The sequence below is a fragment of the Sturnira hondurensis genome, unplaced genomic scaffold (genome assembly GCF_014824575.4).
Source record: "Sturnira hondurensis isolate 20B ecotype Veracruz unplaced genomic scaffold, ASM1482457v3 Scaffold0007865, whole genome shotgun sequence".
Lineage (NCBI taxonomy): Eukaryota > Metazoa > Chordata > Mammalia > Chiroptera > Phyllostomidae > Sturnira > Sturnira hondurensis.
The window spans coordinates 4,288,935-4,312,667 of NW_028080496.1; the positions used below are offsets into that span (position 1 = coordinate 4,288,935).

The 23,733-nt window shown below is 57.4% G+C and overlaps 2 protein-coding genes across 3 annotated transcripts; both read right to left on the reverse strand.

Annotated features, from left to right (window-relative positions):
• Positions 1–522: 522 nt before the first annotated feature.
• ISG20 (interferon stimulated exonuclease gene 20) lies at positions 523–7,192 on the reverse strand. The gene is made up of 4 exons (XM_037053655.1): positions 7,066–7,192; positions 6,554–6,805; positions 1,668–1,868; positions 523–754 (listed from the first exon to the last, which is right to left on the reverse strand). The coding sequence occupies exons 2-4, from the start codon at positions 6,779–6,781 to the stop codon at positions 668–670; spliced, it is 516 nt and encodes a 171-aa protein (XP_036909550.1). The 5' UTR covers positions 6,782–6,805; positions 7,066–7,192; the 3' UTR covers positions 523–667.
• A 4,278-nt stretch (positions 7,193–11,470) lies between these two features.
• Positions 11,471–19,130, reverse strand: AEN (apoptosis enhancing nuclease). Of its 2 annotated transcripts, none has more exons than XM_037053657.1 (4): positions 19,054–19,130; positions 16,042–16,644; positions 13,806–14,006; positions 11,471–13,286 (listed from the first exon to the last, which is right to left on the reverse strand). In XM_037053657.1, the coding sequence occupies exons 2-4, from the start codon at positions 16,579–16,581 to the stop codon at positions 13,050–13,052; spliced, it is 978 nt and encodes a 325-aa protein (XP_036909552.1). In that variant the 5' UTR covers positions 16,582–16,644; positions 19,054–19,130; the 3' UTR covers positions 11,471–13,049. The 2 variants fall into 2 exon arrangements, with proteins under 2 accessions (XP_036909552.1, XP_036909551.1); XM_037053656.1 differs by lacking the exon at positions 19,054–19,130 and adding an exon at positions 18,909–18,990.
• Between the last annotated feature and the right edge of the window lie 4,603 nt (positions 19,131–23,733).

Here is a 23,733-nt window from a genome sequence, read left to right on the forward strand (position 1 = left end):
CATCAGCGCCCTGGGCTGGACGCTTCCCTTCCTTTGGGGGCGCTGGGTCCTGCAGCAGAGAGCAGCCGCTGTCCCCGGGGTCCCCTGGACCCTCAGGTGCTCTGGAGATGGACCACCAGTTACTCACATTCGGGGGGGTGCTTGAGCCCTGACAGGTGCCATCCGTCTCCCAGGTGGGGAAGGGGCTTCACGGGGAGGTGACGTAAGGGGCCCTGCCCCCCCGCAGCTACCAAATGGCAGAACCGGGGCTCCCAGCTAGTTAGTTCTCTGGGACTCCAGACTCTGCCAGCTCTGCTTCCAGTCTTCCCACGTAAGAGGAGGAAGGACTTGTGGAAAGTTGCCATGGGTGGCCCCCTCCAACCTTGCCCCCCACACCCCGACTTGAGGGCTCATGGCCCTGCTGGCCCCACGCAGCCTGAGTCCTGTCCACCGTTCCCGCCCCGCCCCNTCCCCCCCCCCCCCCCCCCCCGCCCCGGCTCGGAGACAAGAAAGGAGGAGACAAAGAGAAGACCAATGCTGGTATAGAGAAAACATAGAAGGGTTTTACTGCTACAGATGCACTTTCCAAAAGCAAGCGAGCTGCTGTCCTGACGAGACAAAGACCTTTGGCCCCTGGAGAAGCGGCTGCATGGAGCAGAGCTGACACCGCCAGCCAGCTGGGCAGCCCTCAGCGGCGCGGGAGTCCCCGGGATATGTGATAGAGCTCCATGGTGGCCCTGGCGTCTTCCACCGAGCTGTGTCCGGACAGGCTGTTCTGCAGACACCCAAAGAGAGTGGGGACTTGGTTGGGGGGTGGCCACCAGATGCAGAGCCCTCGGGTGACCGCCCTTCCCTGCTGGGCGGGTCCGTGGCTGGGTCTCCCCAGGGCTCAGACAGCTAGGGCTGCAGCAGGTCCAGCTTCCCCCACTAGCCGCCAAGGCCCAGCCGGGACACTGCGCACTTGCTATCGGGCACAGAGGGGCTGGGCTGCTCTGTGGGACCCTCCTGGGGACCGAGGAATATGTTAAAAAGACGCTGCTAAAGTGCCACTTGCTCAGCCAGCCGAGAAGGTGTTTGCCCTTCCATGAGCTGATGTGCTGGCCTCTCTGTCCTTCATCCTGAGTCCCTCAAGACTAACAGAGGGGCCCAAACTCAGGCCCATGTCCTGCTTCCTACCTGATCTCGGCTCCCCAGCAGAGGAGGCTGGGGCTCCTCTGTCCCCTCCCCAACCCGTCTCCTGCCCTCCTCCACTAACAGCCACGGTTCAGACTCCACCCAGGTTTGGTCTCTTGTCCGGCCACCCCCCCGCCCCACGTCCCTGCTCCCAGGACACTGGCCCTGCCCTCCACGGGACACTGTCCACAGTGCGTGCTCATTACCCGGTTAGGGGCCACCCTGCATGACCCAAGGGCTCCTCACGGACCGGGCCTCGCTCACCTGGGGTCCCCAGCGCCTCATTCAGGGCAGCCCAGAGTAGGTGCCTTATTAATAAACACGTGTTGACCTCCCCGGAGTGCGCAGCCCCGTGGGACTATTGGCAGACAGGGCGTCTCTGGGGCCCAATATTTGCCCTGTTGCCACTGGTGGGGTTTGGAGGGAAGGGCCAGGCCCCCAGAGCAGACCCTCCTCCTGACTGGCCACTCGAGGCTGGCTCTTCGGCCCCCCGTGGGGAAGGGCAGGACCCTCACCTGGATGCTCCTCCCGAGGAGGCGCTCGCAGAGCACGCGGAGGGATACGCGCTTGTAGTGCAACACGCCGGCCTTGTTCCACAGCACCATGTCCGTGGCTGTGTCGTAGATGCTGTAGTTGCTCATGTTCTCTTTCAGAGCCTTGAAGTCGTGCTTCAGGTCGTGACCCACCACCAGCTTGCCTTTCAGGAGCTGCAGGATCTGGCCAGGAAGACACGTACCCCGCCACATCACTCAGGTCCTCCAGGCTGCTGTGACCCGGCGCGGAGCAGCCCTTCCTTGAGTCATTGTGTGACCTTGAGCGAAGCACTGTCCCTCTCTGAGCTTCAAACGTACCATCTACAAAATGAGAAGACTGGACCAAGTCCCTCCTCACACTTACTAGTTTAGGTCTGTGCCGAAGGCCCATCCGATTCCCTCAGTGGTTTCAATGTGGAAGAGCAATGTATGAAATAATAAAAAATAAATAAATGTTGGTGTCTGTTGCCAGTTCCTGGCACAGGGCTCCTTAAGGCCTTGCCATTTCCTGGGTGACAGGTATGTGTCTTTTGTTCTAGTGAGGCCCCTCTGGGTGGGCCCCTGGGTGGGGCCAATCACCAGAAAGACAAAACCATCACTGGAAGCTGGGAATTTGCAGCTTCCCTTCTCTCATCCTCTCGAGGACCTCGGAACGACAGAGCTGTCAGATGGTAAATGAGTGTGGTCTTGCACCACTAGGTTCACGGTTTTGTCACAGCAGCTATGGAAAACTCATACAGTTCGCTACGAGGAAGGCCTGTCTTGAACTGAGTTTTGCGAATGAAAAAATCCAGATCCCCGAGGAGTGAAGTTGCGTGCGCAAACTTTACGCTGACGATTTCAAAAAGAACTTTGCAGATTTCTTGATAGGACGCTCACAGTAGCTGGAGCCCAGCGCCCCGCACCGCCTCGAATACGGGCTGGCCCATGTGACTTCTCTACGGGGCCAGGATCCCTGGGTCCCTGAGCCACCCCAAAGCCTAGCCAGACCACGTGGAGATAGAAAGTCAAGCCCCAGGAGCCCCGGTTACGGACGCCAGACAGGTGCGTGAGCAAAGGTCCCGAGGAGTCCAGCCCTCGACCTGCAAGATGCCTCTACTGAGCAGCCATCCCCGTCTGCCAAGACCTGCCCAGATTGCTGGTACGTGAGTGGACTAAATATTGACATTACTTGAGTCACTAGGTTTGGGGGTGATTTGCTAAGCACCATCGGAGAAGTGAGACACACACTCACTCCCTTGTGGCAGAAGCAGCCTTCAGAGCCGCCACCACGTCTGTGGAAAGAGCCTGCCCGCTCTGGGTCTCCGCCGGCCTTGCGGCCAAGCTGCAAGGAGCAACCCTGAGAGCACCCCCAGCCTGGCGTCCGGCCCCCAGTGCCCGGACATACGCCCAAGCCGCCCGCTTGCCTTTGTTCTCGCCTCCTCTCCACGGCGGGTGGCCCTACAGAGAGCCTGCCTCTGCCCACACAGGACAGTCACCTTCGTTTTCCAAGGCTGCCGTTGGAGAGGAAGGGGGACTGGAAATACACTTGGGGAAGCTCGTGGCTGTCTCGGGCCCACCTGTGGAAGCTCTCGGATGGCCTGCCTCCCTCTGGAAAGAATGTTCTGGGTGGCTAACGCCTGCCCTGTCCTGTTTCTGCCGCTAGTGGCCTCCCGGGCTCCATGTAGGGCCTTCGATATGCTCTCCCTTGGAGGCCAGAGGGAGAAAGCGGAGGCTCGGCACGTTGAGGTGACTCTGTCCGTGGTCACTGCGCTGGGGATGGGGGTCTGTCCATTCACTATCGACAGACCAAGTCACCAGCCTTCCCCACTGCTCCTGTGGTTTTCTCGGGGCCTCCTCCGGACAGAGCCTGTGCTGGGGCTTGGGACTCCCCTGGGCATCTCCCTGAAACCTGCGTTTGGGTTCTGAATCCCGGATTTCTAACAGGCAGTGCTGGTGTGGGGTCCCCCTGAGTGGGGAGGGCACACGACCCCCAGAACCCAGTGTGCAGAGAGGGGGTGCGGGCCAGCTCGCTGAGAGAGCGCACAGGGTGCCCGAGGGTCACGCGCCGTCTCCTGCTGACATTCTTCATGTTTACACACAGTGCAGCCTCTTTGCCCTGCCAGGAGCTGGCACAGGCCCAGCTCACACACGGCCCCGCAGGACCTGTCTGTCATTCCGGAGGCAGCGGTCACAGTCCCAGATGTAAGAGGGCCCGGTCACCCCCAGTCCCTGTGGGGTAGATTTCTGGGAAATTAATCACTTCCCGAGCCTGGGGGTCCCTGGGGGGTGGGGGTGCGGCCTGCATTTAGCAACCCAGGACTTGACGCTAATAGAATGGGGGGCGGGGTAGACATGCAGAGGAAGGAAGAGGAAGCCGGGGAAGGCGGAGAAGTCGACAGGGCAGAGAGAGGCAACAGCCCTTCCGAAGGCTGGGCAGACACAGGGAAGGGACTGGCCGTGTGGTCCCTGGGCTTCGATCCCCCGTGGGTGAGGCGAGGGCCTGGGGAGGGGAGGGCTGGAGGGCGGTGGGGTACCTGCTGAAGCCCGGGGAGGCGGGGAAGCGCCCGCCGGTGGGACCCCTGGCGGTGGGACCTTCCCTGGGCCAGCGCAATGAGGCAGGTGTCTCATTTCTCCGAAGACACTGAACGGGCGAGGGGAGACGCACACATTCCTGGAAAGAGCTGCAGAAGGGAGGGGGAGGGGACGTTGTCTTTCTTCATTGCCCTGGCCCTGCGCCAGGTACTTTCCTCGCCTCGTCATGAGGTCTCTCAACAGAAATATTCTTCGTTGCATTTCTCAAAGGACGGGGCCGGGGAGCGTAATAAATTATGTTTTATCGAACCTAACATACAACTGAAATGTTAGCGTTTCAATGTGTTGTGGCTATAAAAAACGATCACAGTATTTTATGATTTAAAAAAAAATTTTTTCTCTTCACCCGAGGACATTTTTTTTCATTGCTTTTAGAGAAATGATGGGAGAGAGAGAAGCATCGATTGGTTGCCTCCCCCACACCCCTCTATCCCTACAGAACCTGAAATCTAAATATATGGCCTGACTGGGAATCGAACCCACAATCTTTGGTTATGGGACGATGCTCCAACCCACTGAGCCACACTGGCCAGGGCTTGTGTTTGTCTGTTTTTAAAAGATCTATTAGTCTTTGAAATCCAAGGGCTGTTTTACAGTTACTGCACTTTGCAGTTCACACCAGGGCTTTCCAGGGGACTCCCCGCCTCAGCCCTGTCGGCCCACGGCTCTGGAGTTTCGAGCCTGAATTTTGAAACCTCACTGGCTGTTCCCCTTTCTGTTTTCTGAACTTGTACAAGTTATGGGGTGTTATGGGTGGGATTCTGCAAGGCCCCTTGCCTCCCCATAGTCATCTGTCGAAATCCCTAGTTCCTCAAAATGTGATCTATTTGGAATACGGGTGGTTGCCGATGTAATGAGGGGGAAGCCCCTAGTCCAAAAGGCCGGCGTTTTTATAAAGAGAGGCAGTTTGGGGACGGACACACATGCAGGGAGAACCCCACACGAATGGGAAGGCAGGGACTGGGGTGACGCATCTACAAGCCAGGGGGCACCCGAGAGCTGGGGGAGAGACCGCAAAACAGACCCTCCCCCACAGCCCCGAGAAGAAGCCGTCCTGGCTGACACCTTGATCTTGGACGTGGGGCCTCCAGAAGCGGGAGACAGCACAGCTCTGCCGTTGAAACCACGCTGTCTGCGGGTCTTTGTCACAGTGGCCCTAGCCAACGAACACAGCCTCGGGTGTGGCGGGGCGGGTAATCTGGGTAGCTACCTCGAGTCCCTATCGAGGCCTTCTCTCCTGCCTCTTTCTCAAGCCTCACAAGGAGCCTATGAAATCACTATGATCATCCCCGTTCTCCTCTATGGGTTTTGGGACCCAGGTACCGAGAGAGGTTGAGTAACCTGCCCCAGGTAAGTTAGCGAGTAAGGAGCGAGGCGGGGTGCCAAGCTGAATTAGTAGCTCCGGAGCCCCCTCCTGGCCGGCTGCGGGCTGAGGCGTGAAGGAGCCGGAGCCCCAGTGCTGGGACGGCACCCGGCCGGGCTCAGTAAACGGGAGCTCCTCTTGCGGTATCCTCTCTAGCACCTGGAGCTGGGCTCCCGCGCCAGCGCGTGTGAGAGGCAAACTTCAGTTCTCTGGGTCGGGCTTGGCCCGCCCCACCCCCCACCGGCGTAGGAACCAATGAGGGCGCTTGCCTTTCTCAACCTTCTCAGAAGTGACTAAACTGGGGGCCATCTTCACGGAGGTTGCATTTGCTTTCTCTTGGATGATGTGGGGAAACGGAAAGTTAAATCTGGAGAAGCTGTCACAATAAACTGGAGGCGGGGGGTGGGGTGGGGTGGAGGGCATCACGGGACCTTAGGGTGATAGACGGCCTGCCTTCCACGGGTCTGGGAGCTGGCACTCCCCTCAGCCCAGAGGGCTCTGGCTGGTTCTCCAGAACCAGGAGGACCCCTCCCAGGGGCCCAGCCAGTGAGGGTCTCTGCCCAGTGCCTGTTTCTCGCTTCCCCACAGGGCTCACCAGTGGCAGCCTGGTGTCCAGGAAAGAGCCGGGAATCTAGCCCCCAAATCAGAGTGGGGAATGAATGTCAGGTGGCCCAGGAGCCCTGAAGGCTGCGGGATGGGAGTCTGTGGCTGTCTGGTGGCAGGGACCGGTCCTTCTGAGGGATGTGATGGAGACACCAACCAGTTTCTCCGCACCCTAGAACTCCCCACGCATGGGTGGCAGGGAATCGTATGCCACTGGGGACGCAGGTCATGGATCTGGCCCTTGGGGAAGGCAGCAGGGAAGTACCTATGTGTCGGGGGGGTGTCCACAGCCCTCCTGGGCCCCGCTGGCCCACGGCCCCTCACTCACCTCCCGCCTGGCCACGGCGAAGGGCGTGGCATTTTCCATGTGCTGAGGTGTGATCCCGCTGACCCGGGTTCTGTAATCCGTGATCTCCCCCTCGGGCCGGATGAACTTGTCGTAGAGTACCAAGCCGTGGAAGTCCACCAGGCTGCACCGAGCCAGGCCGCTCTCCCGGAGGGGCCCCAGCCCCACCATCTCGCAGTCCATGGCCACCGCCTCCATGCTGCTCGCCATGCCTTGCGGGGACACTCAGCTGCGCTGGAGGACGGGCAGCAGGAAGGGCATCACTCAAGGGCCTACCCCGGCCCCTGGGTTCCTCAGCCACCACCCTGCCAGCCTGCGCCCTCTGCCCTGGCCTTATCACACCAACCCCCTGGCAGAAAGGAAATTGGCTTCTTGCCACCCTGCTGGCTTCAAAGTCTGGCCGTCCGAGGGCCTGTGGTCTTGCTTGGCAGCCTCAGGGCCGGGAGACCGCCTGCCCTGGCCAGCCACCCCCGAGCCCTGGCCCGCACCCTCACCAGTGAGCCTCCTGGACCCTTGTCTCAGGCCTGTGTCTCTGGTGCTACTTAGCCACTGCAGTGACTCATCTCTGACTTCAAACCGAGGAACTCTGACCCTGCTTTAGTTTCGGGTTCGTTTTCAAGTGAGGTCACGGGTGGGAGGCCGGCACGGCGGTGGGGAGGGGGGGTGCTCCTTGCTCCACCTCCTGCCGGCAGACAGGGAAACTCCGGGGCCTGAGTCAGGACTGACGAAGAGGACGGGCGGGCGGGCTCCATGGCTGGCTGGCTTGCCTCTTTACCCCTGTCCTCCACCTCATCGCTCAGATGACGCTGCCGACGTGGGTGGAGTGGATTGCGACATCTTTCTTTCCTTTTTCACTCTCCACCCACAGGGTAAACATGCCCGGGACTGGAGCTCGGGGAAGGTCCCGCAGCTTCCAGGTCACTACCAACCTCACACTCCCAGAGGTTTTCTTTTTATGGGACAGGGGGAGCTGGCTCTTGGGACACTGAGGCTCTTAATGGAAAAAGGCAGATGGTTGAGGTGAGCGGGGGGGCCGGCCCCCCCCCCCAGCCCTGGGACGACAAGGAGGCAGGGACGCAGTCCTTCCAGCCTCCGTTGGTTCAGGGTGCCTCCTGGCCGGGCTCCGCGTCCAGCTGGGTGGACGCTGGTTGGGGACAAAGAGAAGCAGGCTTGGAGGGACCCCAGGCAGCCCAGCCATCTTTCCTCTTGTTAGCTGCCTCCCAAGCCGGAAGGTTGGCCTCTTAGAATCGTGCTGGAGCACCTGGGAGGAAGCGCTCCGTGTCCGCGGAATGCGAGATTGAGGTACAACTGAGGCAGAGACGGATGCTGCTCTGGCAGGTCATGGTGAGTCTCAACGGTGAGCCGAGGCCCCGTCTCCCTTCCTCCCCCAGGTCCGTGCAGATAAGCCCTGAGCCGTGGGACTTGGGGCTTGGGAAGGAATCTCCCCAAGTCCGTGGTGTTTTCACCAAGAGACGGCCGACCTCCAGAATATAACCGGGGGCTGAACCGTGTCTGGGCCGTGAGGCACGGTTTCTGCCTGTTGTGTAATCGGGTCACACTTGAGGCATCAGAGGTTACTTTGGGTTCCCCTCCCGAATGAGCGGCTTCTACTCGAATTCGGACTCTTTGGGGACTTTTTGGTGTTCGGTGGCATAGAGGACTGTTACCCTCTTGTCGGGGGAGATGAAGCCAGGTTCCTCCTACTTTACGTGCTTCGAAAAAGTGATCCCCTAAAGCTGCAGTTGGAGGTTTGGTTCCATCCCCACAGGCGCCCCCCTGGTGACCCGCACACGTCGGCCTCCAGCTGGGTCACCCTCTGCCCCTCGGCTCCCGCCCCTTCTGAGCCGGCCCCTCGCCGGGTTCCACGTCTGCATCTCTACGTCTCCCCTGCTTTTCTCCGCATGCATGCTGCGCCCACCCAGCCCTCACGGGCCCCAGGCGGCTCCCCACTTTCTCACCCCCATCTCCACGTTCTTCATATCCTAAGATGACCTTTCCCCAAATCTAATCTTTTGCACTGTTTGTCACAGTGATTTCCCACTGTCAAAAAAAAAAGTCAAACCTCTTTTCTTGTGTGGTTTCCAAGACCCTCTTTCCCACCTGTCCCACAGGCCTTTCCACTCTCATCCTGGGCATTCATCCAACCCAGGGCCCCGCCCCCCCGTTATAAACTTAAACCTGAATTGAAGGCCTTCCTGTGTTCCCGTGGTGATTCCTCCCTGCCCTCGTCCGAGTGATGGCGTCTTTCCGTAATTCACATTTGTGGAGTGCTGGGCCCCAGAGCTAGCAAGGTAGGGTCAGGTCTCTGCCTTCCGGTGGGAGAGGGTCGGGGTGCTGCAAAGGGCGGCCCCTCCCCCACCCTTTCCCTGGCCTCTCCTCTCACCTCCTGTCCGTCACCACACTGGCTTATTATTCCCTGGTCCTCAGGGCCGGGGCATTTGCTGTCTTGTCCAAAAAACTCTTCCGTCAGGTTATCTACCCAGTTGGCTCCGTCTCCCTCTAGCCTCCCACCAAGTTCTTTCTCGGCCTCTATTGAAACTGCACCTCTTAACCCCTTCCCAGGCTTCATCTGCATCATTCCCAGGAATCAGCGCCATTCGGAAGAGCGTGTAGTTTGCTTGTTGGTTTAGTTTCCCCTCCTGCTCGCTTGGTTTGCCGTGGGGGCCCCAGCACCAAGAGCCTTGCCCAAGTGGTGTAGAGCTTTTGCAAATGTATCGTGTGTGCCCCAGGGATGGACGTGGGCACTGGTGATTCACGGGGTCTGGGGAGGAAGCCCTACCCCGGTTCCCAGGTCTGATGGGTGTTGTCCATGGCCAGACCAAGGCCACAAGTCAAGTGGGGTGAGGTGACGGCTGGTGTGTCACTCAGGGCAACCCGCGCTGCCTTTCCAGATATGAGCCCTCGCACAGCCGGCCTGCCTCCCCTGACCGCAGCAGACACGGGGGCTGCCACTGTGGCCTCTGAACACCCAGCAGTGAGTGCAGGGTGTGGGCCGGACGCCACCAGCCTGGAGAATAGCAAGTGTTGTTGAGGACGAGAAGTCGGAACCCTTGGGTACCTGCTGGTGGGAATGTAAAATGGCCCGGTGACTACGGAGAAACCGTTCCTCAAAAAAACTAACGGAATTCCCATGATACAACATTTCCAGTGCTGGGTACCCCGTAGTCCCCGTCAGCCTAGGGGACACGTTCCAAGACCCCAAGTGGATGTCTGAAACCAGGGTAGTTCCCTCCCTTAATCCACTTCTTCACCTCTGGCACCTTTTTCCTCGGCAGACGCAGCTTCTCCAGCAGTTTTTCCGTTTTTCCGTGCACACCTGCCCCTGAATCTGTGCGACGTCCCTGACCGGCAGCCAAGGGCCCGGCGTCCCTCGTTTCTGCCGCGCCCGGGCCCAGGTCACCGTGCGGACTCGGGCTTCTCGCACACCCGCTGCCCCGATTCAGGACACGCTCTCCGCCCTCACATTTAGCGTCCTGTCCATCTTAACTGGCACTCATCACTTGTTGGACGCTGTGGCCGCTGCTTTTGCAGCTTGTGGTGCGACAGCAAAACGAGCACAACTTTTTTCCCTCCTTCACAATTTCATGGATGGAAGGTGTTGTTTCTACCCTAGATTTTGGCAACCTCGGGTACCGTTTTTTCCCTTTCCTCATTAGGTTGAGAACGTCTGTGTGAACACTTCATGGTGTCTTTGGTATATCCGAGTGGCTAACATCGCCACTCTTGCACTTTGGGGTCATAAGTAAGGGTTACCTGACAGAGTTGACCGAGTAACAGGCTGCTGCGTGACTGATGGGAGGACATGTCTACAGGGCAGGGACACTGGAGAACGGGAGGAGTCAGGTCCTGGGTGGGATGGGGCGGGACAGCCCTGGGGGTGTCATCATACTGCTCAGTATGGCCCGCAACTCAAAAGTCGCGAATGCCTTCCAAAAACTTCCCATTTTCAGACTGCAGTTGACTGAAAGGAAGCCTCAGATAAGGGGGAACTCACCCCCAAAGAGAGATTTATTTGCACGTCCACATTCCTAGCTGCATCAGTAACAATGACCTCCCAGAGGGGGAGGCTGCCCCAGGGAGCACCACCCAGGCTCACCAAGGATGGAAGTTCCCACACTGACTGCAGCTGGGATTTTTAAAAAAATATTTATTTTAGGGGGTGGGGAAGGAGAAAGAGAGGGAGAGGGAGAGAAACATCAATGTGTGTGTCTCTCATGTGCCCGCTACTGGGACCTGGCTCCCAACTCAGGCGTGTGCCCTGACTGGGAATCAAACCGGTGACCCTTTGGTTCACAGGCCAGCTCTCAATCCATTGAGCCACACCAGCCAGGGCTGCAGTGGGGATTTACTCTGAGGATGCCGTACTGAGGGAGACAAGCCAGCCAGGGAAAAGGCGAACACTGTAGGAGTGTTTGGAGTCAACTTCCCCAAGACACCTAGTCAAAGTCACAGAGGCAGAAAGTAGGGTGGTGGTCGCCGGAGGCTGGCGGGAGGGAGGAATGGGCAGGCATTGTTTAAAGGGCACAGGGTTCGTTCTGCAAGATGAAAACAGTTCCAGATCACTGTGAATGCACTTAACGCTGCCAAGCTCTACACTTAAAAATGGCTGATAAATTTTATGTTGTGTTTTACAATTTTTTTAAGATTAAAAAAAGTGATACACAGCTTTGGGGAGAAACCTGTTCACTAACCTTATGCTCTATAATAGGGCAGTTATAAAATGTTTAAAATATGTACCCTGTATAAATCCTGTAGCTCTAACATTTTCTGGTCACCTCCCAAAGCTTCATCTTGAAAGCTGCCCACCTCCAAGGCCAGGACTCAGGCCCCAGCACCCCAGTCCCTCCAGGCCTCCCTCCCGCTCCAGCTTCAAGGGTCACAGAAGAGGCCGCTTCACCAGCTTTCCCAATAGTGTTTTATTCCAGAACACTCTCACAATGCCAGTTTAGAACCAGGCCGTTTCTGGAACGCTATGGACGGCCTCCTCTTCCTTCTACCCGAAGATAAAAGGGCAGAAGCGCTGCCGCCAGCCCTGCGTTGGCGTCAGCTGGACTTTCACAGAACCTGGACCGGAGCGCCAGAGCCAGGCCAGCGGTGGGCAGTGGCCCAGCTGGCTCCCTGCTCTGCAGTCAGGGGCACAGTGGGGGAACGAGCCACTGATGGCCCCAGGTTCACAGCAGCTGTGGCCTCTGTGGTGTCACTCCCTTCCTGGCCCTGCTGCTTTGCCCTGGCTGCTATGAGAAGCCACTGTCACCGCCTGCACACAGCACAGGACACGGAGCACACACAGGCTGCGCGGCATGGGAGTGGCGAGAGCCCTGAACCTCCATGTGGCGTCCTCACCACAGGCCCGCGCCTCACCTGCAGGGACAGCCACGCAAGCACAGGTCTGCTTGGGCCAAAGTCCCTCAACCTGGGGTTGTCACAGGTGTTACCCTGAAGAGGCTGGAATGGATCCTTCAAGAACAACAGCAGCTCACATGGACCAGGGCCTACTAGGTGCCGGGCACCGTGCTGGCACCTCATCCTCATAACCACCCTACAAGGTAGGTCATGTCACTGTCCCCACCTTGTGGGCCAGGGAAGAAGCTCAAGAGTGAAGTCACACAGGTGCCTGAGGCCTCAGAGCTATTACATGACAAGGACAAACGAATACGGGGCTTAAAGGCCTGCATGACCTTAAAGGCCAGCGTTTGGTCACCCCAGTACCCCCAATCTGCCCTGGAAAAAGCGGGGTAGGGGTAGGGGTGGAACCCTGACAGATAACTTGAGAAATCTGGTGAAAACCCAGCCACCACAGCATCAATCAATGTCTGGTAGCCGAGGGCGGGCACCCTGCACAGCTGCTGGCGGCCCAGTGGACTCTGCTCCCTGGTGGCCTTGCTCTTAATAAATACGTAAGGTCCCTTGGGTGCGACTGCCCAGGTGTTCCGGATCTCAAACCAGTGTCCTGGTCTCTCAGGTTTTTGCTCAAGAGAGCCTAGTGTTGGGCGGGCAAGGGAAGTGCCTGATCTGGTTCAAAATAAACATGCCCATCCCCACCCGAAGCTTGTCCGCCCTCCCTGTTCCCGGTGCCAAGCATGTGAGGGGCGGTGCCCCAGGAGCCTGCAGGCCCCGAGGGCCCACCCGAGCCCGCCACCAGCTCCTCTGGCGCTGCAGCCAGAGCTCCGTTAGAGAGAAAGGAAACACATCTCTGGAGTCACCTCAGCTCGAAAGCTTCTGGGCACGTTCACTCGGAGCCTGATAGTGATTCTGGAGGACGAGGGAGGGAGACACAGGAAGAGGCTGATACTCACCCCACCTCTCCTGGGGGGCTGGGCCCTGGCAGCCAGTCCACCTGGCAGGTTCACTGTGTCTGTAAAGTGCCAGGAGCAAGACCATCCCAACTCCTGGGACCCGGGTGAGCTGGCTGCCTCCGCCCTGCCCAGGTTTAGCGGCCAGTGCTCTCCTGGCCCTGCTCCCACAAGCCCCTCCTCCCTCACACCCTTCTCCCTTGCGTCTCCCCCTTGCCCTTGCTGGGGCCCGGGCCCAGGTCCTCGGGCCAGTACTGGTCCTCCATGTACTGCTCCATGTTCGTGCTGCTGTCAGGCGCTCTGTCCTCAGGGTGGGCATGGCGGCGGCCGGCCTCCTGCTGCTCCCACTGCGCCTCCACCAGCCGGTACAGCTCCATGGCCGTCATGGCATCTTCCACCGACGAGTGCCCGTGCCGGCCCACCTGCGGACGGGAGCCCCGGTCACTGCCAAGCCCCAGAGAGAGGCCCATCATGCCAGGCTCTGTGTACAGGCCCAATACCGTGCATGCACTGTCTGAGCAGGGGTGTCCAGCTTGGGACAGCGAGGAGGGCACGGGCCTTCCAGACAGAAAAGCGCTGGAAGCTCGGCCACCGCCCAAGCCACCCAGCTTCTCTAGCCCGTTTCCTCAAATATAAAGCAGGATGAAAATCACCGGCTCCGGAGGCTCGAAGAGCAGAGGGAGTCATGAAGGCAAAGGACAGCAGGAGTTATGAGCGGCCCTGACTGAAGAAGGCTCCACACAGATTGCAAATGCAGGCAGAGAGCCTGGCCCTGGGCGAGGACAGACCTGGGAGGGGTCAGCGGGGACAGTGTGCATGCCAGGGGGAAGGAACCTCAGAGAAACGCCCAGGCTGCCGTGCACGCAAGAGACCCGGGACTGGATGGGCTGGAGGGAGGACGAGGAGCTGGAGGCCAGGCCCTCGCGCTCCCCACCACGCACCTGGATCTTCTTGTGCAGCAGCTGCAGGGCCAGGTCCTTGAGAGAGACCCGGGTCCGGGAGTGCGGGCCGGGCTGGCTGAGGAGGCTGGGGACGCAGGTGGTGTCCCGGGTCTGGCTCCGAGGGTGGACGTACTTCAGGGCCCCAAAGTCGTTGTGCAGGGCGTGCCCCACCACCACCTTGCCCTTCAGGAGCTTGAGGATCTGAGCGGAGAAAGGAGGTTGGAAGGCCCCGCCGTCAGGCGGGCCCGAGACCAGTGGGTACACAGGTCCCTCCAGATGGAGGCAGCATGAAGAGGGGAGACCAGGGAGCTCCCATCAACTGCGCTGTCCACATCTGAGTCTAGACCCTTCCACGTACTACCTGAAACAGCCAGGGGCGCACCACAGCCCTCCAAACCTGCAAATGGGAATGCCAACACCATCCCATGGGTGGTTGCTGGCATTAAAGCCGGCTGTGGAGGGGAGAGAGCTCCCAGTAACTCAGCGTGAGCTCCCTTTCCTGCTCACAGGCCTGTCTGTCAGCCTGAAGACCTTCCCAGCCCTCCCACCCTGCCAACTCCTCCCCGAACTCTGGTCAGGCACAGCTCAGCTCACTTGTCAGGAGGCCCCCCCCGCAACCCCCTGTTGACATTAGGACTCCTGCTCTGTCCTGCAGGGGATTTACTGCCCTAAGTACACACGTAGCTCTGGCTGATCACAGCCCTCGTGGCCACTGTGAGCTCACTGTAAAAACGCAGGGACTGTGTCTGACTTGGCTGGTGACGCACCAGGAAAACCCTGCACACAGGAGGGGCCACTGGGCAAAGTGCACAGAGCCATGCATGGCACTGAGACAGACTTATCCCAGCACACCATGCACACAGTCCCTGTCTTCGGGATCCTGTCCTTCCGCCCCTCCACATGCAGGACCCTGCTGCCTCACGCAGCGCTGGCTGTCTGCCCAAGGTGCACGTCTTTTCCCTGCCTCCCACCCTCCTCAGGCTCCAGAGAGTTCCCAGGCCTCCAGTCCCTCCGGCCCTCTTTGCTGGCTTGGCTCCTGTTATCGCCAGCTGCGGGCCTGCCACAGCCTGCCTCTGCCACTCAAGTCAGCTTTCACAGCAGGGGCGATAGGGCGCACTCAGACTTCAGTGACAAGGACATGCCACCACTCTAGTCGTGTGAAAAGGGGGGGTGCAAGAGGCTATATACGAGTATTTACTAAATCTACCTAGACCCAAGAAAAACCCAGAAACATTAGTATGTTCTGTGGTAATGCTGTTTTAACAATGAAAGAGTTCCAACATGATCGACATGTTAGAACAGGATCTGAGATAAACACACAATCGCACAAAACGTACAACCCTCAAATACCTCCTGGGGAGCTCCGTCTGCCTGTGTGAGTGGCCACAGCCACCCTCACTTACTGTCCCACTTTCCATCTGATTGCAGGTAACTTCTTGGACCAGTTCACTGTGACAAGCTGCAGCCCCTCCGACATCTCCCTCCACGAGGAAAACGTCAGGCCTTTTCCAGGTGAGGTGCCACCCTTATGGGTGCATTTATGCATCACTTAACCACTTAAGAAGTGCAAAGCTGTGGGACTGTTGTTATTAGGTGGTCATGTTTTTATTTTGGGTTGTCACTACAACGTTTCTTGAGGGTTGTGTTCCTAACCCACTTTCCCCACGAGCTCTGAGGTTCTCACTGTGCCAGTGTGCACGGTGTGATGGTTCTTAGGTGCGTGCATACCAGAGCCTCCGCAGGCGCAGGGACCTAAGGCTGCAGAGGGGCCTGGGGACAAGGCTCAGATTAATAAGGCTGAGGTGTTCCTTATGCTCAAGCACGTTTGGGGATTTCTCAACCACTAATTAAGTTTTCTCAAAGCCCTGAAAAACTAACATAGGGAAATATACCAAAATATTAACACCTGAAGGTCAAAGCCCTGTGGGCCTTACAAATTTTGTAGAGATGATATACTTTCATAACAGAATAGAAAATGCAGGACATAAGTCGTTTCACACCTGGCTGTTGGCACAACCTTCCCACAAATGTGACCCAGTGTGACACCCCCACGATCCTTATATGCAGGTGGTTTGGGGTGGTACTCATCCTTTCTGTGGAGAAGGGACCCACTGTTTGGAAAAGTCAAGTAACTGTCCCAGGGTCCCTCACTCCCAGTGGTGACTCAAACTCAGGGTTGCTTCTCACACCCTGTCACACCAACCCACACAGGTTAGGGGCCCCTGCCTGCCCTCACCTCTCTCTGGGCCACCTGGAAGGGGATGGCCGTGCGCATGTGCTGCCGGGTGATGCCGCTCCAGCGGGTGCGATAGTCCACGATGGGCATCTCAGGCCGGATGTACTTGTCGTAGAGGACGTCGCCATGGTAACTCACCACAGAGCAGCGGGCCAACTCACTCACCCGCCCTCGGGGTCCCGTGCCCACCATCTCGCAGTCGATAGCCACACACTTGCTGGGCGAGGGCCCAGCACATTCCTGGGGGGTGGGCTTTCTGCTGCAGGGGGCACCTCCAGATTCATCCCTTGCACGCTGCCTCCCACAGCTGGCGGCCTCAGTGCCTGGTGGTGCCTCCGCTGGCACAGGAGCAGGGGAGGATGCTGGCCCTGGGGGCGCCCTCTGCAGCCCCTGCTCCTGCAGCAAGGCCTTCCGGGCCATGAACCGCTGGTGCTGTCGGCTCTTTCGCTTTTGCCTCCTCCGAAGCGCATCCTTGGCACTCGGGCTTGTTGGCCAAGGGCACAGGCACTGGGCAGACTCAGGGGCTTCCCCAGGTACCATCCCAATCTGCTCACTACTCAGGGGCAGGGAGGCCTGGGAGGTAATCTTCCGATGGGGCAGCACCTGGAGAGAGACAGCACAGGGTGGAGGGGCTGGATGAGGATGGCCAAGGCCTGCCCTCCCCCGCTCACCTCCTGCAGTGAGTGCTCCCCTGCCCCGCTGCCCTAGAGCCTGCACTGTGTGTCAGGCTCCTGGATGGAGTCCAGTACCTGCTCTAATAACAATTGCCCTCATGCAGTCAACACCGCAAGCAGACTGCCTGCTGCTCTGAGTACTTTCCATGGAGTCACCCTATCTCCCCGACAACCCAAAGTATTATTATCCTCATGTTACAGGTAAGAGAACCTGAGCGTGGAGGTTCAGTACTTGCTCAGTTAACAAGAGACAAAAGCCAGGCTGTGGGGCTCACCAAGCTGGAGGTGACCGCGAACTCAGGGAACTGCCGGTTTGGTGGAGAGAGAGAGGCAGTCGGAAACTCACTCAGGATAGGGGTGCACTGGACTAAGGATGGGCACCCGACTCACCAGGTCAGGTATGGCAACAGGCAGAAACGCCTGGTTGGGGAAGGCCTGACAGGCGAGGGGACACTTGGATTGGTTTTAGGAAGGTCTGCCAAGGGCCCAGGGAGGGAAGGGCATCCAGACAGAGAAAAAGCTGACACAGAGTCCAGGAGGCAAAACACATCGCTGTGGGAGGGGGAGGAGTTTGGGTGAGGACATGGGTGGGCAGTGAGTGGGAGCCGTTTCCGGAGGGTGGTCCAAGTCTGGGCTTCATCCCCAAATTCGCCGGGACCATTCCTCTCCCTAGAGACTGTTAGGGATGGGGGACAGGATCACTGCCTCACAGAAGATACGACTCTGAGCAACAGCAGCAGAGGTGAAGAGCGATGATGGGAGGAAGAGGGCAGGTCAAGAACCCTTTGGGACGCCTGGGCCAGGGCACGGCAGTGACCCATCCTGACTCATCCTCCCTGAGAACCCTCCACCTGTTCACACGGACTCTTCACTACAAGTCCTGACAAGTCACATGCTGGAGCCGATGCAGAGCCTCACTCAACTGGCCTCCGCCCAGCCATGGGGACAAGGAAGCCTAAGAAGCCCGAGACAGGCTGCTGGTGACAGACCTCCGTGGAGGAGGAAAGGGCTGAAGGCCCTGCAGGCCAGCCTGAGGCAGGGACCAGGGCCGCTGGCGGCCAGCCGCCCTGACCCTGCTGACAGTGTTTCAGAGAAACCAGGAACAGGTTCCCTGAGAAAAGACCTCAGTGGCTGTGTTTCAAGAGGGGACAGCAGCCATGGTTGGGTGGCTCAGCTGGTAACCAGGAAGTTGTGGGGTGGGTGCCCGGTGTGGGCAGCAACATGTTGCAACCGTGTTTCTCTTCCTCTCTTTCTAAAAGCAATGAAAAAAATGTCCTCGGATGAGGACTTAAAAAAAAAAAAGACAGGTGAATGCAGCCCCGGTCGACCTGCCTGACCTGGCTGGTGTGTCAACACCCAGTTAATGACTGTGAATGTGCCTCCCTGTCCTGGGCCCCCAGATGAGCTCAGAGGCTGGGGAGATGTTTTGCTCAAATAACATCCGCTAGGATAAAGGCAGTCACAGATCTCTCTCCAGCCCCCTTGGACCCTGGGCTTTGGGGACCTGCAGCCACCAGGCCCCAGCAGCAGAGTCCTCAGAGCGGTGTCCCCACAAAGTTGGAATCACCAGTGGCATCAGGGGCACCCACCTGCTGGCTGATCAGGCAGGCAGTGGGCTTTGTGACTAAAGAGTGACTTGCTCCACATGTGGTCACCGCCCCCTCCCCATAAAAGGAGGGTCCGTTTATTAATTCGAGAGATGAACTAGGTTAGCCAAGCAGTTGCCAGAAACCATTAAGATGTCTGTTGAAAACGCTTGAACGGATTAAAACGGTTTCCAGAGGTACCCCCGCACCTTCTTAACCGTCATTTGGGGGGAAGGGAGAGGGGAACTGAGAATGTATTTTAAAGAGCGCGGGACCCCCACCCCCAAGCCAAGATACTAATAATCTCCCGAACTTGAGAAAAACTGGCTGGATAAGATCCCCTGTGCTACTAAAAAGTTCGTGAAACAAGGGAATCCGAGGACAACCCCGCATGACCCCTCCAACAGCCTGCGTCCTCCGAGGAGTGACGCACGGGAGGCCTGACCGCACCCAGGGAAGGACTCGGGTGTTGGTCAATCACTGGCCGCGGCGGTCCGGCCCCCGCCAGGCCGAGTCCCCATCGCCCATCGCCGGCCCCTTAGGCCCGAGACCCACGATCAGGGCGGGGGCGCGGCCCAAGAGGCTTCTGCCGGCTGGGCCTACACACCCGCGGGCTCGGAGGACCGGTCGGCCAGGTCCCGGCGTCCCCCACCGCAGGCCGGAGGTGGATACACGTACCAGACCCAGCGAGCAGGGACAAGCCGCGCCGGCCCCCTCCACCCAGCTGCCCCCAGAAGGGTCCCAGCGGTCACCTGAAGCCCGGACGTTTCTCCCGCTGGCACGTGGCGTCCAGGCAGCCGGTAGTTCCCACATGCCCGGGCAAGCCCCGTTCCGGCCGTCCGCCTATTGGCTCGCTGAAAGGCGGCACCTGCCTAAGACCTCTTCTGATTGGCTCTCTGGACGAACCTGGCTCTCTGCGGATTGGTGCGTGTCAGCAGGAGGGGCGGGATGCCTGAGGGGGCGTGGCTTGTGCCTCCACCCAGCGCAGCCCGCGGGAAATTTTAAAGAATCCGGAGCAGAGTGTGGCCTCCTCTCGCCCGGGTTCCGCTGGCATCTGTGTCCCTCGCTTCCAGTGCATCCCGCTCCCTGGGTCGGGACGTGGGCTTCTATGAGCTTCGTGCCACCAAAGGTAGAATGACCTACAGAGATCACACCTCTACCTCCTCGGTTGTTGTGGGCAGTCGGTGAAATACGGGATGGGAACTTAAGAAAAATGTTTAAAGTCAGGTTTGCTCCTTTGGAGTTTTGTTTTATTTTGGTCTTATCCTTTTCGTAATACTGTGCTCATAAGTATTAAGTTCCTGCTATGGGCTGAACACTGGGATACACAGAGTAGGCACGGTCTCTGGCTAGTTTCTCAGATCTGGAGCGCGAACAGAATGGTTAAGAGATAATCTAGTGCAACTTGAATAACAATGAGAACAACGAACAGTTCACATTTATTGTGAGCACTAACTGTGTGCCAGGCAATATATGAGGTATGTACTCTTAGTGTTTATGGTTTACGGCTAAGGAAACGGACACTTAAATAAATTAAGGAGAAATAGCTAGGGTCCAAACAAAGACCATTAAGGAAGCAGCCGACTTCTAGCTGTACTTTGCAGGCAGAAATGTCATTGCAAAGGTACCAGGAGGCCTGAGGGACATGTGTCAAGGAACGTGGTATTTCTGACCAGAGTATAGATGTGAGGGAAGTGAAACAAAGGATAAGGCCATTAGAGAGGTAAATCTTTCCTCTCAGACTCCGAAGGCTTTTCTGGATCAGGTGTAGACGTGAAGAGGGGTGTCATCTTTTTAGGGCAGTGGTTTTTTAAGAGTGGCCCCAGACCAGCAGCCTAGGCATCACCTGGGAATTGGTTGCACCTACTGACTCAGAAATTCAGGGGTGGGGGTGGGGTGGGGGGCAGGGGACCACAATCTGTTTGACCGAACTGATTGACAGATCCTAATGCATGCTGAAATTTAAGAATCCTTGTGGAGAGGGGATGAAGCTGACAAAACTCTGGGAGCCAGAGGCAAATAGTTCATTCATGTGATTCAAACAGATTCCCTTTCTATTCACACTCTCGATGCAAACTAACTTTAGACCTACCTGGATACAGCCTGTCCCCAAGACACTTATGGTACCTTTAGACTTTCTCTCGACTTCTGAGCATTTCCAGGGCTCTTAGACCTAGGTTAAGTCTCACAGGACATGGCTGATATATTTTTAAAATTTTTATTTATCTTTAGAGGGGAAGGGAAGGAGAGAAATATCAATGTATGGTTGCCTCTCGTGAGTCCCCTGCTGGGAACTGGCCTGCAACCCAGGCATGTGCCCTGACTGGGAATCGATCGGCGATCGTGTGGTTTGCAGGCCCACGCTCAATCCACTGAGCCACACCAGCCAGGGCTGATATTTTTAATGGAAAAAATGGGAAGGATTTGATCCAGGGGAATTTTCTTTTCCATCCATACTTGTTCTATTCTAGACTAGTAGTTGACACATAAAATTAAGCCTTAAATCTGTGGCTCAGTCTCGGCTAAACATTGGAGTCGCCTGAGGAGCTTTAAATACTGACGCTCGAGTTACACCCGAAGATTCTGATGTAACCGGTCTGGGGCGGGACCTGAATATGCGGGTTGTTAAAGCTCAGTGAGTGATTCAGTTTGCCGCCAAGGTCAGAAATCGCCGCTAAAGCGCAATTACCTAGAAATCCCACCAGAGGGCGCTGCTTCCTTGCTTTTCCAGGGAAGCAGGTGCGAGAGCGTGCTGGCTGTGTAAAGCAGATCCGTGAAGTTAACGTAAGGAGACCCAGATAGATGCCCTGGCCTCTGGCTTACCAACCCTTTTGTGTTCTCAGACTGTCTATTTTGCTGAGTGTCACAGAGATAAACAACACAACCTCTCTAAGCCTTGATTTCTGCATTTATTACATTGGGAAAAGAAGGGGACCTAGCCCACATTCATTCTTTTTCTTTTTCTCCAATACACATTGAGTCTCATGAAATGGACAAGGTGCTGACCTGGGGAGTGAAAGGATAAACTGTCAAATGGGATAGAACGCTTCCATTATATGGGGGGACCAATAGAGAGATGGTGGTTATCATTCAGTACTGCTTCATGGAAGGGGTTGTGGGCGGGTGGCTTGGGTCAGGGGAGAGAAAAACCATAAAAGAGGAGGCAGAGACCACTGCCAGGTACCTATGACAGTATGATTATGACTCTTCTCTTGCTTAGTTATAACTAGCATGCTGGGCCGTGATAAATTCCATCTGAGGTTCAGAGATGTGAAGTGACTGGCTGGAGGCCACACAGCTAGTCAGAGGCAGAGCCAGAAATGGAACTGGCGTGCAGCTGACTTCCCAGCCAGGGCTCCCTCTCCCCGACTGCGGCCCCTGAGGAAGCAGGTGCCCAGCTGCTTGCTCTGTATCAAGAGGGGCTCTCTCACCCAGCTCCCCAATCAGGAGTGCACCCCAGTTCCCTTCCCGGATGTTTCACTGAGGCAGGACCTGTCCCCTGCTTTGTCTCCACAGCAGCACGGGGTGGGAGAGACTTCCCTTTTCTCTCCTGTTCCTCTCCAGGCCCGTCTTTTCCAGGGAAGGGCAGACACCCACTGAGTCACACCATTTTGCAGCCTTCCCAAGTGTGAATGAGATTTCTGACAGGGCCAGCCACCTGCTGGCTTCAGGCAGGGTTAGGAAATTTAAGAGGCAGGAAACAGGGAGGGGAGCCAGTTTGAAAGAGCTGTAGGAGCCGCTGTGGCGGTAATGAGAGCAGCAGCCTCTAGGTGAAAGTGAAAGGTGGGTTTGATTCAGAGAGGTTAAGTGCCCAGTGGAAAGTCACACAGCTAGGAAGTTGTCGAGGTGACTGAGCCCAGCTAATGAGTGAATTTCTAGGTTTCCTAAAGGAATACAACTCCCAACACAGTTCAGGTTTATACGATGCTTTTGTGGGGTTTTTTTTTTTTGCGTCTTTTAACATTTTTATTTTATTGATTGATCGATGCCTTAGTGTTCTGAAGGAAAGACTGTCCCATCGTCCCAGCCTTCTCTGCCTCTGGTTGCTGCTGACCAATGCTTCCCTTCTCTGACCTGAGGGCCCCCGGGGTGCCTTGTGCCTGCCGCATGACGGGCCGAGGGAAAAATTCANTCCCAACACAGTTCAGGTTTATACGATGCTTTTGTGTTTTTTTTTTTGCGCCTTTTAACATTTTTATTTTATTGATTGATCGATGCCTTAGTGTTCTGAAGGAAAGACTGTCCCATCGTCCCAGCCTTCTCTGCCTCTGGTTGCTGCTGACCAATGCTTCCCTTCTCTGACCTGAGGGCCCCCGGGGTGCCTTGTGCCTGCCGCATGACGGGCCGAGGGAAAAATTCACCTGGAAAGGAGTAAAGAGGGCATTTGAGTTTGTTGCGTGAAAAATTTATCCCTATTGAGGGTCTCATTATTGGGACTTGGTGACCACCTTGGGGCAAGGTGACCCTGACCTGGAGGCGCAGAGAAAGGCTGGGAAATGGTGTTTAAGATCCCCACTTCCACTACAGTGGGCAGCATAGTTAGGGGACTAGGGTTCTCCACCTGTTTTTTCCTGGGTGACCCCTCGGGGCCCTGCAGCACTGAGGCAGATTCTGAAACCAAGGAGGTGTCCTGTGCACTTAAATTCACACTCAGTCCTGGGCAGGGAGGCACCAGATGAGCTCCCGGTCGGGTGTGTCCACTACGTTGCTGCCAAGGCACCCAGCATTGTTGACACGGTGGTCAAGGGCCCATGCCCCTTTATGCCCACTCACACTGTGGCTCTCTCCTGCCAAATACAACCAGACCCTGAGACCCTGGGTGCAGGGCCAGAGGGGACCTTGTACTGTGGGTGCCTGACCCAACATGGTTGTTCGGAAATCAGAGTAACTGAGGGGAAATCTCTCCCTGTTCTTCAGCTGGTGGTGTGGGAGCAGGGCCCCGCCCCGCCCCTCCTGAGGACAGAGGCCCTGCCTCACCCCTGACCCCCACCCCATCCAAGGCTCTCCACTCACACCACTGTCCATCCTTGTTTTGGAAGACTCCACCTGGGGCGTGCTGCCCAGGGGTGTCCAGGGTGGTTTTCAGAGGCGTTTTCTAGGAGACAGAGAAGGACCCGAAAAGAACACAGGGAGGGAGAACCAGCAAGGGCGTGCGGCCCGCCCCAACCCCGCTGCAAGGGCCCGCACCGTGCGGCAGACTGGGACTTGTTGCTGAAGCTGGGAGACAACAACAAAATCACTAGTCTTCCAGACGGGGCGGACCACTCGTGTTGGTGTCCCCATCCCCATCCTGCCAGCTCTCCCCCACCTCAGGATTCCCTCCAGCCTCTCCTCAGAACTCGGCGGAGGAAGCTGTGATTTCTTTTCTCCCGAGTTTGACATACTTCCTCCAATAAGGAAATTTTATTTTTGGAGGGAGGCAGGTGGGCGGC